Source organism: Schistocerca serialis, chromosome 3, assembly GCF_023864345.2.
Source record: "Schistocerca serialis cubense isolate TAMUIC-IGC-003099 chromosome 3, iqSchSeri2.2, whole genome shotgun sequence".
Classification (NCBI taxonomy): Eukaryota; Metazoa; Arthropoda; class Insecta; order Orthoptera; family Acrididae; genus Schistocerca; species Schistocerca serialis.
This window is the reverse complement of record NC_064640.1, coordinates 380,137,196-380,154,603: the sequence shown is the minus strand read 5'-3', so window position 1 is coordinate 380,154,603 and position 17,408 is coordinate 380,137,196. Positions and strand designations below refer to the sequence as shown.

The 17,408-nt window shown below is 39.3% G+C and overlaps 1 protein-coding gene across 2 annotated transcripts in view; it reads left to right on the top strand.

Moving 5' to 3' along the window:
- The window catches only part of LOC126470216 (cullin-2), a 202,533-nt gene that overhangs the window by 32,915 nt on the left and 152,210 nt on the right, over nt 1-17,408 (top strand). For both annotated transcript variants that reach the window (XM_050097896.1, XM_050097897.1), the window contains exons 4-6: nt 10,770-10,876; nt 12,199-12,380; nt 15,624-15,790. In XM_050097896.1, the coding sequence (XP_049953853.1) occupies nt 10,770-10,876; nt 12,199-12,380; nt 15,624-15,790 (456 nt within the window). The remainder of the gene's footprint in view (nt 1-10,769; nt 10,877-12,198; nt 12,381-15,623; nt 15,791-17,408) is intronic.

Genomic DNA, 17,408 nt, shown 5'->3' with positions numbered 1-17,408 from the left:
TAGGATTCAGAAAAGACCCTTTTTTAGGGTAGGGAGGACAGAAAGAAAACAAATTTTAAGAGAGGTTAGAACTGAGACAAACCTTCAGTTTGAGAAAGAAATCAAAAAACATAATTCCAGCTTATTACATCAACATAAACAGCCATTGGTTAAGAATTTTCAACTGTCAGCAGATATTTTAACTCCATCCAATTTTAAGTCAGTCAATGTGAAATGTCAGCTATCTTTATTGCATCAAAATATTCGAGGACTGAGAAATAAAATTAATGAATTAACTATCTGCATAGATGAATTAGAGTCTTCAAACCCAGCTGACATAATCTGCCTCTCTGAACATCATGTGACCACTGGTATAGAACTTTTAAGTGTTACAGGGTTTAGGTTAGCATCTCACTATTGTAGATCAGAAATGGAGAAAGGAGGAGTTGCCACATTCATCAGGAACTGTCATAAATTTAAGAACATAGACATTCATAAATTTTGCCTAGAACAGCATATGGAAGCATGTGCAACAGAATTAGATTTTCACAAAAAATCTTTCATAATATTAAGTGTATATCGAGCACCTGCAGGTAACTTTAATCTGTTTGTAAACCACCTTGAAGCTGTACTGGCCCATTTAACAACCAAAAACAAAGAAATAGTGGTTGCTGGTGATTTCAATGTAGATTTCCTTAAAGACTCTCCCAATAAGAACCTATTTGAGTTAGTAACACTATCATTCAACTTAATTCCCACAGTAAAGTTCCCCACTAGGATAACCACTTGCTCACAAACAGCCATTGATAATATCTTTATAGAAAAGTCAAATGAACAAAATTATATTACAAAACCAGTAGTCAATGGCCTCTCAGACCATGACATGCAGTTCCTTCTGTTAAATGTTAATACTGAACAGGATATAAAATCTGTTAAATCTGAGCTCAAGAGGGTAATCAGTAAGCCAAAAATTGATTATTTTAGGACACTCCTCAGAGACATTCACTGGACTGATGTTTACAGTGCTCATGGCATGAATGAAAAATATAACATTTTTGCTAATAAAGTGCTTACCTTATTTGAACACTGCTTTCCCCCAAAACTTACCAAGGTTAGAGCAAAGTCTACAAAGAAGCCATGGATTACTCGAGGAATAGGGGTATCTTGTAAAACAAAAAGAAAACTGTATCTGTCAATCCGAAACATTTCCAATGTTGATGCTATAGCACATTATAAGAAATACTGCAAAATATTAAAGACTGTAATACGGATGTCAAAGCAAATATATTACAAGGAAAAGATAGTCATATCAGATAACAAAATAAAGACAATATGGGATATAGTGAAGGAGGAGACCGGTAGAACCAGACATGAAGAGGAACAAATAGCATTAAGAGTAAATGATGCATTGGTGACAGATGTGTATAGTGTTGCAGAACTTTTTAACAAACATTTTATAACTGTTACTGAAAAGATGGGGTTGTCAGGTTCGGTAGATGCTGCTATGGATTACCTTAGACCAGACATTTCAAGTAACTTCCATAATATGAATTTGACCCTCACTACCCCAACAGAAATAATGTCCATCATAAAATCTTTAAAATCAAAAACATCTAGTGGGTATGATGAAATATCAACAAAGTTAATTAAAGAATGTGATTCTGAGCTAAGTAACATATTAAGCTATCTGTGTAACCAGTCGTTTATCAGTGGAATATTTCCCGAATGGCTGAAATATGCTGAAGTTAAGCCACTGTTTAAGAAGGGAGATAAAGAAATAGCATCAAATTTCCGTCCAATTTCACTGTTGCCAGCATTCTCAAAAATTTTCGAAAAAGTAATGTACAGTCGTCTTTATAACCATCTTATCTCAAATAACATACTGTCAAAGTCACAGTTTGGATTTCTAAAAGGTTCTGATATTGAGAAGGCTATCTACACTTACAGTGAAAATGTACTTAATTCATTAGACAAAAAATTGCAGGCAACTGGTATATTTTGTGATCTGTCAAAGGCATTTGACTGTGTAAATCACAATATCCTTTTAAGTAAACTAGAATATTATAGTGTAACAGGAAATGCTGCAAAATGGTTCAAATCTTATATCTCTGGCAGGAAACAAAGGGTGTTATTAGGAAAGAGACATGTATCAAGCTATCAGGCATCATCCAACTGGGAACTAATTACATGTGGGGTCCCACAAGGTTCCATTTTGGGGCCCTTACTTTTTCTTGTGTATATCAATGACCTTTCATCAGTAACATTACCAGATGCCAAGTTTGTTTTGTTTGCTGATGATACAAACATTGCAATAAATAGCAAATCAAGTGTAGTCTTAGAAAGATCAGCCAATAAAATATTTGTAGACATTAATCACTGGTTCCTAGCCAATTCTTTGTCACTAAACTTTGAAAAAACACACTACATGCAGTTCAGAACTTGTAAGGGGTGTCCCAAGAGTATATGTCTAACATATGATGACAAGAAGATAGAAGAAGTGGACGGTGTTAAATTCTTGGGATTACAGCTTGATAATAAATTCAACTGGGAGGAGCACACCACAGAACTGCTGAAGCGTCTTAACAAATCTCTGTTTGCAATGCGAATTTTGTCAGACATAGGGGACATAAAAATGAAAAAGCTGGCATACTATGCTTACTTTCATTCCATAATGTCATATGGGATTATTTTCTGGGGTAATTCATCAAGCCAAGCTAAAGTTTTCCGGGCACAAAAACGTGCAGTAAGAATTATATGTGGTGTGAACTCAAGAACATCCTGCAGAAGCCTGTTTAGGGAACTAGGGATACTAACTACAGCTTCCCAATATATTTATTCCTTAATGAAATTTGTCATTAAAAATATATCACTTTTTCAAACCAACAGCTCAATTCATGGAATCAATACTAGAAATAAGAATAATCTTCACAAGGATTTAAAGTCACTTAGTCTTGTACAAAAAGGTGTGCATTATTCAGGAACACACATTTTCAATAACTTGCCAGCAGCCATAAAAAGCTTAACAACCAATGAAATTCAGTTTAAGAGAAGCCTAAAGGATTTATTGGTGGCCAACTCCTTCTACTCCATTGATGAATTTCTGAGGAAAACCAACTGATTTGTATATAAGTACAACATAACTTCTGCACAATTTCAGTGCAGTAATGTGTTCACTGAAAATTTGTGTGTGTGTGTGTGTGTGTGTGTGTGTGTGTAAGTATAATCTAACTTCTGCACCATTTCAGTGCAGTAATGTGTTCATTGTAAATAAGTATTACAGTAGTTGTATTACATGTTTCTTACCTTATAAATAAATATAAAACTTTTTTATTTTAAATTCAGTGCAATAGTATTTGTAAAATGACTCTTAGTGTTCATTAAAAAATGACGATCATTCCACTTGGGACCTGTGGAATGGTACATTAGCTTATTTGTTTTAGTTTAAATATTTGTCATGTATTGTTGTTTTTCTGACATGTTCCACATCCTGGAGGACCTCCTCACTACGGATCAATTGGAATGAAAGTAAATCTAATCTAATCTAATCATGCAGGATTGTGTGCACAGAACCCACAGAAATGCCAACTCTGGAGGCGATCTGTTCAACAGTCATTCGGCGATCCCCCAAAACAATTCTTTCCACTTTCTCGATCATGTCGTCAGACCGGCTTGTGCGAGCCCGAGGTTGTTTCGGTTTGTTGTCACACGATGTTCTGCCTTCATTAAACTGTCACACCCACGAACGCACTTTCGACAAATCCATAACTCCATCACCACATGTCTCTTTCAACTGTCGATGAATTTCAATTGGTTTGACACCACGCAAATTCAGAAAACGAATGATTGCACGCTGTTCAAGTAAGGAAAACGTCGCCATTTTAAGTATTTAAAACAGTTCTCATTCTTGCCGCTGGCGGTAAAATTCCATCTGCCGTACGGTGCTGCCATCTGTGGGACGTATTGACAATGAATGCGGCCTCATTTTAAAACAATGCGCATGTTTCTATCTCTTTCCAGTCCGGAGAAAAAAAATCGGAGGCCTTAGAACTTGAATGCACCTCGTAATAGCAGTAATGGGAAACCTACCCAAGTGCATTGTTGTTCTATGTCAGTGTGGAAATAGGAGATTGCTGTTGGTCAAATGTTGACTCTTGTCTAGAGGGTAGACGAGAGAGCACATCTGTGTTCGCATGTTGCGCGGTGGGCTTGTACTTAATGTTGTAATTGTAAGAACTAAGGAAAAGAACCCAATGCTGTAACCTTTGAGCTGTCTACTCTGGAAGCCAAGAGTGTGACCTGATAACCTGAAGAGTGTTACCAACAGTTTGTGTTCAGTAGTTGGGGTAAACTTAGTCCCAAAGAGGTACATGAAGGGTGTTACCAACAGTTTGTGTTCAGTTGTTGGGGTAAACTTAGTCCCAAAGAGAGGTACACATGGAATTTCTTAACGGTACAGGTGATCGGATCGATAAAGCCTCTTTCTCAATCTGTGAGTAGTTTCTCTGAGCGGGCATGGGTGTCTTTGGTTGCTCAGAACCATCATCGTTATGGTGCACCAGCACTGCACCAATCACATAGAGGGAAATGTCAGTGGTCAAAACAAGGTAACATGATGGAGAAGAGGGCGTAAGGCAGGGTGCCAAGCGTAATGTGCTTCAGTTGGGTGAAAGCATGTTCACAAGCAGCTGACCACAGTAGCTTAATGCCCTTCTACATCAGCTGGTTGAGTGGGTGCACAATGTGTGCTGTTTGCAGAAGAATCGTAGAATAATAATTAGCTTTACCCAAAAAGCCTGCAGCTCCTGTAGGTTTTGGGGGCATGGAAGAGAGTCGACAGCTGAAACATTGCAGCCAGTGGGTTGAATCCTGTCTTTGTTGACCTAGTGACCTAGGTATACTTCTTGCTCCTGACAAAATTGGTATTTGTGTAGGTTGCACTTGAGCCCTGCATCACGTAATGTAATACATAGAGTACAGAGGTTGCACATGTGGTCTTGGCACGTAGCACCCGTAACTATTAGGTCATCTAGGTAAGTGGTACAAGCGGGAATGGATGTTGTTAACTGTGCCAGATGTGGAAGATTGCTGGAGTGGAAGAGATCCCACAAGCCAAAGGATGTATTGATGACCATAATATGTTGCTATTCTTCATCTAATGGGATCTGTAAATAAGCATCAGCAATGTCAATCTTAGAAAAATATTCACTGTCAACAAGCTTTGTGAGGAGGTCCTCTGGACAGGGGATGAGGTAGGTTTCGGCATGTGCCTGGGCATTGGTTGTTGACCCAAAGTCTGCACAGAGCCAGAGGAAACCATTTTGTTTCTTAACCACCACCAGGGGTGTGACCTAAGCACCAGTTTTGACAGATTCAATTACTCCCAGCTTTGTGCCGGTGATAAAGTTAGAGCTTAACAGCTTTCCATAGGGAGACCTCAAGCAGACGTACCTGATAGAAATGGGCTACTGCATCTGACAGAGAGATATATGCACCTCAAAGTTTGTGCTGCTCCCCAGACTTGGACTGAACAGGCATGGAAGAGGCACGAAGGTTGTTTAGTTCCTGGAAGGGAACTGTGTCTGAGATGACCTGAACTGCAACTATAACCCAAACAATGAGAAGGCATCCAGGCCAAAAGTGTTGACAGCTGAGTGGCTGTTCACAACAAACAGTGTTATCAGCCACGTAACCTTATTGTAGGCTGCTGCTGTTGTGAATTGGTCTCTGAGGGGAACTGAGCTGTCACCATATGCAACCAATTGGGGGAGGGGGGGGGGCAAGGCTAACACTGGGACACTGGGTAACCTTGATGAGTGTTGGGAAGTTCACCAGGAAAATCGTCACTCCTGTGTCTGCTTGGAAATGAATGTCTTGACGCACAATCGTGAGAGCAATAAACAACTGGGTGGTGGGAGGATTGCCCTGGGGAGCAATGGCCTGGAGTTCATGCACCGTCCCTTGATGCGAGTGCAAAGTGGAGTTGAGTTCAACTGTCTCGATGCTTGATGGCAGACAGTTCAGAGATGCCCGTTCTTTCCACAGTGGGTGCAATGTGCCCAGTGATCTGGACAGTCTACACATTGATGCATCGTGAAACAGTCGGTATAAGGTGGGACACTGCTGCTTATGCTGACACAGTGTGACTGGCTGCTCAGAGGCCAGTGAATGTCTGAAAGTGACAATCACAACAATGCCATCAGGAAAAGAATGTATGAGAATTTCGACCTCTTGGTGGCAGTTGAACCGCTGCCACTTGGGAACGAGTCATAAAGTGTTCATTTGCCACCTGCATAATCTCAAAGGATTGTGTGATTTTCAAAATATCATTGAAGGAAAAATTGTCCAGCGTGAGGGCAGCTGTGTACTTCCAGATCTTGGGCCAATTGAACCACAATGTCTCGAATCAGGGAGTCTGCATAAGAAGTTGTGCAATAGAGGTTTGCGCAAGTGACTCAATCCCTGCAAATCCATCACACATGAATGGAATAACTGATCCGGTTGCTTACAATATTGATGGAACTCGAGGTGTGACGCAGCCACATGGAAACATTGTGAATAATAGTGAGACGAGACAGCAATGAACGCATTTCCTCAACTGTGAGTGCAACCAGATTTGAGAGGGAAGCCAACTTCTTTAGTAAGCAAATTGTCTGCGGGGAAGCCCAAGAAAAGAAAAGCGATCATTGGAGAGCATCATCAGAAACCCGAGAAGTGGTGAAGTGCAACTTCAGCTGCTGCAAATACATGTCCCAATATTCTTTGATGTTGTTGAACAGTGGAAACAATGGTGAGAAGGACTCCACCTGGGAAGTAACCACAACCTGAATGGGTTGTGAACCCTAAACCTACAAGTGTTCCTATAAAAGCTGAATTTCCTGATGTAACAAGTCAGTTTGCTGTTGGAATTGGTGCTGCAACTGCTGCTGCAAAAGCAGCTGTCGCTGTTGTCCCACAACTTTGACATCCATAAGACACTGCTAACCTATTTCCTCATCGTCAGTAATAGTAACCACAATTAGACATGGCCATGAGACACTGGCAGATCGCCCGAGGACGTCGACAGTAAAGTCGCTAAAAACACAAAAGACAACAATAGCAATGGATGAACAAGAACATGACAGAGTGACAAGTCTGGAGTGTAAACCAAATCTAGAGCCTAGACATAATAATATCGAGAACCAAGAAATGGTGAATACGAGGAACAGTATGAGAGTGCAGTCGGAATATGATGGAGGTCCGGGCCCATATGGTTCTAGCTTTGTAGAGTGGTCACTTGTTTCGATAGCCTGGCCCTTGGGGCGGGGCTTGCACTTAATGCTGAGATAACAACAGTAGTGCTCGTAAATATTAGGAGTGCTACCTAGCATCATACAGCGGCTTGCAGAGAAAATATATATAGATATAAGTGTCATTTGGTCTGTACAGTGCTCCAGCCCCCTTTGAGTGATGATGGACAATCTGTTTCAACCATCTGAACTGTGTTTGCTTCCTAGATGACAATGATGTTTTCTTGAAGTCGTTTGAAGAGTATCTGAATTGTTTGACTACTATGTGGAAATGTGTGCATGACACAGTCCTTAGCCTGAATTTGAGAAAGTGCTTTTTTGTCACCTAAGAAATAGAAATCTTTGGATACATAGCAAATAGAAACAGAGTTTGTCCTGACTAGGAAAAAGTAATAGCGCTAAAAAATTTTCGAATTCCTTGGTATATTTGTGATGTGAGAAGCTTCCTCAGAATGTACTCCCACTTCAGACGCTTCATAAAGGATTTCAGCTGCAAGGCACGGCCACTACAAGAACAGCCGCAGGGAGACAATAAATTTTCTTGAAGAGACAAGCAACAGAATTGTTTTTGTATCCTTAAAGAGTCATTGATATCTTGACCAATTCTTGTACTTTCTAATGGGCATGCCAAGACATCCATACACACTGATGTTGGTAGTTATACGATAGGTGCAATTCTAATTCAATCCAGGAATGCAGTAATAAAGGAGTGATGACTTACACATTGAGAGTAGTCTCAGAGTCTGAGAAGAATTCCTCCACAAATGTATTGGGCAGACCATTCATTGTTATGACTGACCACCCTTTTTTATGCTGGCAAACCTAAGGATCCACCAGGATGATTAGCAAGGTAGTTACAGAAGCTTTAGCCACATCACAGTAGTACACAGAAATGAACCCAAACTCACGGATACTGTCTGCTTTTTGTGGAATCCATCCATTGTGGGAACAGTTCAGCACTGGTGTTATCCTAGTCATTCCTGCACTAACAAATGTTGCATCCAAACAGCAGGAAGATCCATATTTACTGAAGACACCATAGAGAAGAGTGAAGGTATCAAAGGAGAATTCAGACCAATAGATGGCACATTGTATAAAAGTAATTATGTCCCAGTGGGACATTAGTGGTTGCTCATCATCCCAGCTCATTTACGGGCACCCATACTGAAAGATTTTCACTATGGTCCAATATCAGCTCATCTGGGATATATGAATATTCTTGATAGAATCAGAAGCAAGTATCATTGACTAGGTTTGTACCGATCTGACAGACATTATGCAAGTCTCTGTCGGGAATCCCAGCATTAAAAATGAGCTGCTTGCAATTGCTCCATTTCACTGGATTGGATTTGACTACTTGGGGAGGTTTCCCAAGTCGACAAATGGGATAAAGGAATAGTAGTGTGCACTGAGTACCTAATCTGCTATGCTGTCACCAAGGCTGTATTACCTGCCAAAACTCCAGATGTTGCTGGGTTTCTTGTTGAAGACATAATTTAGAAAGCACCATTTATAGAGGTCTCTGATCGTGGAAAACTTACAATCAATACTGGTGTCAGAAGGCACATCACTATATCTACAGGATGCCAGCTGCCCATCAACTGAAAATGAATGGCATCACTGATCATTTTAATACGATGTTGGCAATTACGCTTTTGATCTATGTTGACATCGGACAGAGATACTGCGATAGGATACTGCTTGTCATGGTATTCACAGCAAAAAACTACTGGTTTCACACTGCATTTCATGATTCACAGTCTAAAGGCTGAAACAAAAATGGATACTTTGTTTCCATTTCCGTCTTAAAATGCTCAGGATGATCACATCAAACAGCTTATCATCAGAACTGAAGAAACAAGGCACTTGGCTGTAATGCGAATCTGGATACTGAGGATAAGGACCATGAGTGGCGCAATGCAAAACACCGACTTGTAAGTGAAAATCCAGGTGACATAGTGTGATTGTTACACCTGTACAGAAGGTTGAGGTACTAGAAAAATGTTTAAGCACTACAGTATCCTGCACTGAAAAGTACGTCACTTATCAGACATGATCTGTTACGCTGAGGATGGCGATCCTACACCAAGGAGACAACAGAACAAAAACGGCTTCCATGTCCTCAGCATGAAACTGTATCATAGTCCTGAGGCACAAATCAACAACTAGGGTTTCCAATACAAGGAACATGAAGACCTGCCTAACGATAATGGTGCTTTGATGGCAATAATTCAATTTGAAAATCGCAGAAATCGTGAAAATGTGACAACTCAATGATAACATGAGGATCCATCAGTGCTACCCCACGAAGTGCTGCTGAGTAGATCTTAATCCTGGAAGTTATAGTCAACAACAGCAGATAGCTGTCTTGCAAGGAAGGGGAGCAGTGCTGCATGCCTTTCTTCGTATACCATGGTGTGGCAGTTACAGCCATTGAATGGCATTATGTAGGTGACCAGTCTGATTCTCGTCTCTTGAAATCATTTATCATTTAATGTTCATGATTTATGAAAGGTTTCAGGTATTAATTGTTAATGGAATATTGGACTTTACTGCTACTGTGAGTACTGTGGATGTAGATATAGGAGCACTCTCCACTGAGACAAGTAGTGTGGCTCCATCTATTCTTGTGTGTGCTCAATAAACGTGCTTTCAATGTGAACTGTTAGTTCTTTTTGGCAACCCTGCTCTTTTAACTAGTACTGGGTGACTGATTCTATGTGACAGTATTGAATACATCAATAATGAAATTTCAACACAAATGAAACAGGGAATAGAATACACCATCTGACTGAAAGTATCCAGAAACCCCTGTGTAATGCAAAATTGGCCATTAGATGTCATGAGAGGTAGACCCAATAGTAAAATAGGAGACAGCAAGTACTGTGTTGTCAGTACAGCAGCAGTACCAGCAGAATGGGTCAGTCAGGAGAGCTTAGTGATTTTGAACATGGAGTAGTCGTACATTTACAATAAGTGTGCTAATATTATTGGAGTCTAATCTGATGTTGGGCTAATTCAGTTTAGGGGCGGCTATTACATGCTGCCAGTGTGTGGAATGCTTGTAAATAAATCAGCTACCCACATTTATCTGCAGTTCAAGCTTACCTCAAAATTTGTATCTAATATCTCTCTTACAGTTGAAAGAAAAAAAAGATACTATTTCTTTTCATAATTATCACTAAGTTAGTAACCATGTAAAGAAAGGATGGCGTAGAGGACACTAGGTAAAGTTTAATCTCTGTTACAGCAGCAAACTTCACTCTCTTGTAAGGGATCTGCATAGGTAACTGAGATAGGGGACCTATGAAATGCAGTCAATTGGGTTAACGATTATCTGGCATGCTGGTTTAGTCTATCATAAAGATTCATTTTTTGTGGATGGCAAATCCATTAGATATCTTATTTCATTGTTGCAATTTAAATGGCGTAAATAAGGTATTGTTATCTTTGTTTCTTGTAGAGTTAAATTTGACCACAGTGTTTCTTTTCTCTTTTTCCCAGGTACTTGAATCAGCAACACATCAGGAAACAAAAACTGTCAGAAGCTGAAATAATATATGGCAATCTTAGTGCTGCACTGCAAGAGCAGATGGAAGTTGGAGAACTAGGTATCAAGTAGTTTCCTGTGCATCATTAATTTTCCATATCTGTTAAACTGGAACACCTGGTGGTCGTATAATAATAATAATAATAATAATAATAATAATAATAATAATAATAACAATGTGGTGGTGTATGACTGGATTTTTTTTACAACAGCTCATTTCATCATCTGTACCATTCCTTCTGGTATCTGCGTTTTTTAGGTTCTCATGAATTGCTCCAAATGCACATTGAGTACTTTCATAGCAAGGCTGTAATTTGTATGTAATCCCATTCTTGCAGAAATTGAACCAGAATTCCAATAAAAAAGAAGAAAGAATCCTAATGAGTGCTGTATGTAGTCATAAAGTATAGCACTTTCTCTCTGTGTGGACACCTTTTTCCCCACCATGCTGTTCCACTTACTATTTACCAAAAGAAAGTTGTATATTGTATTATTTCTGCATTCATTATCTTTATGTTGTTGCGAAGAGTGTCACATAGCACATGTTTTTCTCATTTAGTTATTTCTGCACTGGTTTTCAGCCTACCAGATTTGTTGAATATAATTTGTGCAAAAGTATTCTACCAGCAATGACTGAACCTTAATTATGAGAGATGATGAATAGACCTAATAAAAGGACTCCTACTTCTCTTCAAGAGTACTTGCTGATTTTACTGGAATGACAAGTAGGGATACTGCGCAATAAATTTAGTTTTGGTGCAGGCAACAAGGGGGCTAAGTCCACTGTTTTGTCTCCCTGAGTAAATTAAATCAAATCAATATGAGATGATGATGATGATGATGATGATGATGATGATAAAAATGAAAATAATAAATTTAATAACATTTGTTGTGTATTAACACGCACATTCTCAAGTGTTCGTAACAGCATCATATGGACTGTTTTTGGCCTCAGATCATAAAACAGATGCTGTAGTTCAGTTCCACCACTGCAGAAACCACAATTTCAAATGTGATTTGACAATTTTGTTTCCACAGTAGTGGGACTGAACCATGACATCTCTTTTATTATCTGAGGATAGCTGGTGATGGCTAAAACCGCTCATTTAACTTTCAGATCAATGTGATTGTGTTGCACAATAAATTAGCTTGCAAACAATTGCTGTGCATCTCCAGTCTGATCTCATTCTGAGATATTGTTCTTTCCAAATCTTAGGTAATGATTTGGTGGGCACCTTTAGGAAAACCATAGCTGATTCTTTTTTTTATAAAGTGCAATGTATAACATTTAATAATTTTATAGAGACCAATCAGTTATCTTTTATACATAAAATGTTTTCTTCATTATCTTGTCCCAATGCTTGAATTTTGAAAATGTTTCAGGTCTTGAAATTTGGAAAAAGAATATGATACAACCATTAAAGGATAGTTTGGTTAGTCTTCTTTTGGAAGGCATACATCAAGACCGTGTAGGAGAAGGTAATCCAAATTCAACAGATATCATAAGGGGCGTGATACAGTCTTTTGTCAGTGTTGAAGAATTCAAGATGAAAGGAAACCTATGTGTGAGTAAACAAAGTTAGCACTGACTTAGAATTTTCCGATCTCTCTTTCCAACATACTATCAAACAATGGAAAGTCCAGGTTAGAATATGAACAATTATGAAAGGAATAGACTGCTACTCATTGAAAAAATGACACTTTGAGCTGCAACCAGGTACAATGATAGGACTGTTACACACTCAGCTTTTGGCCGAAGCCTTCTTCAGAAAAGAAAGGAAAATGCACACATTCACACAAGAAGGCACACCTCCCACACACACATGACTGCTATCTCCAGCTGTTCTGACCAGACTGCTTTGGCAGTGTGCCTGCTTGTGTGTGTGTGTGTGTGTGTGTGTGTGTGTGTGTGTGTGTGTGTGTGTGTTTTTCCCTTTCTTTTCTGAAGGAGGCTTTGGCCAAAAGCTCAGTGTGTAACAGTCCTTACATTGTCCCTGTCTGCAAATTGACATGTCAACGCACTATCAGATACTTACCAGAAAGCTAATTTCTTGTTACAGATGATGATGGTGATGAATAGTTACATATTTTCGTAGTGGTGTTGGGGTTTTCCCATTTTTGCATGCATTAAGGCCCCATTGCTAATTTCAGAAATGGGGTTCATTTTAATAACCTTTTATAAATTAACTGAACTACATAATAGCTGTTATTTCCCAACAGTAATTTCATGTGTTGTTTCAATGAACATTGTTACATAATTATTGAGTATTGTAGTGTTTTTATAATTATATTTGAATAACCCATTTGATACACTATAGTTAGTTATGCTGCTTGCTGGATTTAGTCTAGCTCAATGGAATGAGCCATGCAGTTCATCACTGACCTGCCTGATATAATTCTGAATGGAGTTTGCAGGGCCAGAACCTTAAAGTCTTGTGGCTGGCAAGCCACTCACTGGTTTTATGTGACTCACTGCATTGTGCACTAAGGTACTCAGCACTCCAGCTTGTTGGGTGTATTGTGATCTTTGAGCAATATTTCTGCTCTCCATTAAAGTCATGCATTTTCTTTTTTATTATAAAGATGTGCATTCTTGTTATAAGAATTACATTGTGGAATGACTTTGGAGGTTAAAGCAGTTTGTGATGTCTGGAAAATTTCTTTCTATCAATTATTCTAGCACTTGTTTGGTTTTGTTACTTTGAGACTGTACATTTACAGAAGAAATAACTAAACTCTACAAATTTCCACAGTTAAAAAAGTACACATTTAGTCATTAAGAAGTATGTCTGTTGCTAATTATCAAACTCATATGATGTGCAGCATGAGTAACACTAGCACTGCTATAAAGCATACTCATTTCTTTTTTTGAAGTGTTTGGTATGTAGGTTTGTAAATACAGTTTATATATTATACTCTGTGTAAACATTTGTTAGAATGAGTGCCATGTGGGATGAGACACTATTTCCACTGATAGTATTATTTTCATATGTTTTGAAGCAAGTATTCTTGCAATTGGAAATGTCACACCTGTAGGAAAGTTGCTTCCTTCACTTATTTGGTCAGTTTTGATGTAGATATACCAAGTGTTCTGTCATGAACATTGTGAGGAAAGTAATGGACAGCAAGTGAAAGAAGCCCATGAACCCTTGCAGCTCTGCCTCGTCTATTTTCAATGGCTGACTTGTCTTAAAAATTTGAGACTGCCGATGGAAGGCAGTTCTAAATGGCAAGACATGTCTTAAATAGCCTTGCTCCAAATTGAGATGAGGAGAGGAAGGGGTGAGGATATGACATGGTTTGGTCCCACCACGCCTGCCCAGTACCCTCATTTTCATTTTCCTAGCAATTTATAACAATGTCTTTTTTCCAATATAAGTTTTGATAGGGGTTTCTACAATGGTTGCCATTTTTAACACCAGATATACCTTAGACCATACTGAAAGGAACCTAGTGTGTGTCATACTTTTATACATTCATGTTGCTTCAGCAGTGTTGTGCCTGTTCTCTAATAAATTGTTTACATGATTCCTGTCTGCTAGGAGTATGGAGACTCATCCAATGTGATGAGAAAATGGCCTGAAATAGACAGTCAAAGATATTTGTATGCTGAGATGTTGCTCATTTATCCAGTGATAGTATTAAATGTATTAGGTACCACTGAGGCCTTTGACTATGCTACCCGTATGTATATTGAACAGCAATGTCTAATGGTCAATTTAAACAGTGTTTATGATCTGTAAACTGCAGGGAAAAAGTCTATATTCAAAACAAAACAAAATGTCACCTAAAAGAATAGCATGTGGAGAGCTCTTCTCCACTTCGCGTATTAGCCATTTTTTGAGGCTGCACTTACAGGACCAAGGAGGCAGGACTTTTTATGAATTACAACATTTCTTCATATTTTGTGGTGTCACATTCCAGTTGTCTCAAAGAATGGTATGAAACAGGATTGCCTTCCACAGTTAGATTAAGTTCATTGCTAGTGATTTGAAGTTTGTCTCTAAGAGTACTAAAAGTGTTTTGTGCTACAAAGTACCCTAACAAGATAAAACTTTCTACATCATTTTCCTTTGCATTATGCTCAGAAATACTTTTCACTATTGAATCAACCCTTGTTTAAACAGATGTCTGTATTGAACAATGGAAACTCCAGGATAAAATACAAAAATATTATGAAAAGTATCAGTTGCACACACGCACACACACACACACACACACACACACACACACACACACACAAGAGCCACATTATCCCAGCTGACTCCATTGTAACAGCACTTCAGTAACCCACCCTCCCCCGCCCCCACCGTAGTTCTTACATTGAAGCCAACCCTTCCTCCTCCTCCTCCTCCTCCTCCTCCTCCTCCTCTTCATGGAAGCTTCTGTCCTAATCTCCCCATCCCCCCAACACAACTAGACTTACAAAAGAATTGTGTAGTGTTTTGCGTTGTTTTATTGTCATTGAACATTACAGTCAGTAACACTCACTATGCACTTATGTGAATGTCTTCCATTTTTGACAAAACTTGCATACAGAAAATGCATATTTTCCTTGCTTGGGTGAAAACGTTAATTGTATGTGCAGAACGAAACAGAAAAAGGCAGAGTGTGGACATTTAGTAGGATCAGTCGTTGATTCCTAATGATGTAAGGAAATTCTGTAGTATGACCTCTATCTGTGACTACTGTAGAACTGGCAGTGTTGAGATTGAGAGTAGAGTAACATGATCCTATGTACATTTTGTTTTTGTATTTCAACAAAGTTTATGATTAAGTTTTTAGTCTGTAATTTTTTTTTATTTCAGTTATATGAAGAAATATTTGAGACACCTTTCCTTGCTGCTAGTGGGGAGTACTATAAACTTGAAGCTAGCAGACTACTGCAGACATGTGATGTTTCATTGTACATGGAGCGAGTCACCCTTCAGTTGAAGGAAGAAACACTTAGAAGCCAAAAATTCTTGCACTGCAGGTATTCTCAAAAAACATTTTTGTATATTTCTGCCATGTACAGTGAGAATAATAATTTAATATAGAAAATATCTGAGCACTGTAGAGGAATTTGTATGTTTCTGCCCACAGTGTGCTAAGAAAAATTGTTAGCTTTGTGTGAATTTGATTTATTTGTATGTTTGTTTATATATACACTGAGATGACATAAGTCATGGGATAGCAATACACACATATACTGAAGTGCCAAACAAACTAGTATAGGCGTGCATATTCAGATATAGAGATATGTAAACAGCCAGAACATGGCACTGAAGTTAGCATAAAGTGTCTGGCACAATTGTTAGATCGATTACTGCTGCTACAATGGCAGGTTATGAAGGTTTAAGTGATTTTGAACGCGGTGTTATAGTTGGCGCACAAGCAATGGGACACAGCATCTCCGAGGTAGCGATGAAGTGGGAATTTTCCCATGCGACCATTTCACGAGTGTACCGTGAATATCAGGACTCTGGTAAAACATCAAATCTCCAATATTGCTGCAGCCAGAAAAAGATCCTGCAAGGACGGGACCAATGACGATTGTAGAGAATCATTCAGCATGATAGAAGTGCAACCCTTCTGCAGATTGCTGCAGATTTCAATGTTGGGCCATCAACAAGTGTCAGCGTGTGAACCATTCAACGAAACATCATCAATATGGGCTTTCTGAGCCGAAGGCCCACTCGTGTACCCTTGATGACTGCATGACACAAAGTTTTTCGCCTCACCTGGGCTCATCAAGACAGACATTGGACTGTTAATGACTGGAAATGTGGTGCCTGGTTGGATGAGTATCGTTTCAAATTGTATAGATCAGATGGGGGTGTACAGGTATGGAGACAACCACATGAATCCATTGACCCTGCCTGTCAGCAGGGGACTGTTCAAGCTGGTGGAGTCTCTGTAATGGTGTGGTGCGTGCGCAGTTGGAGTGATAAGGGACCTCTGAAATGTCTATATACAACTCTGACAGGTGATACTTGTGTAAGCATTCTGTCTGATCCCTGCATCCATTCATGTCCATTGTGCATTCTGACATACTTGGGCAGTTCCAGCAGGACAATGAGACACCCCACACATCCAGAATTACTACAGAGTGGTTCCAGGAACACTCTTCTGAGTTTAACCACTTCTGCTGGCTACCAAACTCCCCAGGCATGTACATTATTGGGATGCCTTGCAACATGCTGTTCAGGAGAGATGTCCACCCAATCATACTCATATGGATTTATGGACAGTCCTGCAGGATTCATGGTCTCAGTCCTCTCCAGCACTACTTCAGAAAGTAGTTGAGTCCATGCCATGTCACGTTGCGGCACTTCTGTGTGCTCGCAGGGGCCCCTACACGATATTAAGCAGGTGTACCGATTTCTTTGGCTCTTCAGTGTATAAGCTGTAGATAGTTGTAGCATCACGTGCATGAGGTATAAAATGGCAGCGCATTGATGGAGCTATCATTTGTACTCGGGTAATTCATGTAAAAAGGTTTCCAATAGGATTATGGCCACATGACAGAAATTGACAGACGTTGAATGCAGAATGGTAGTTGGAGCTAGATGCATGGGACAGTCCATTTTGGAAATCGTTAGGAAAATCAG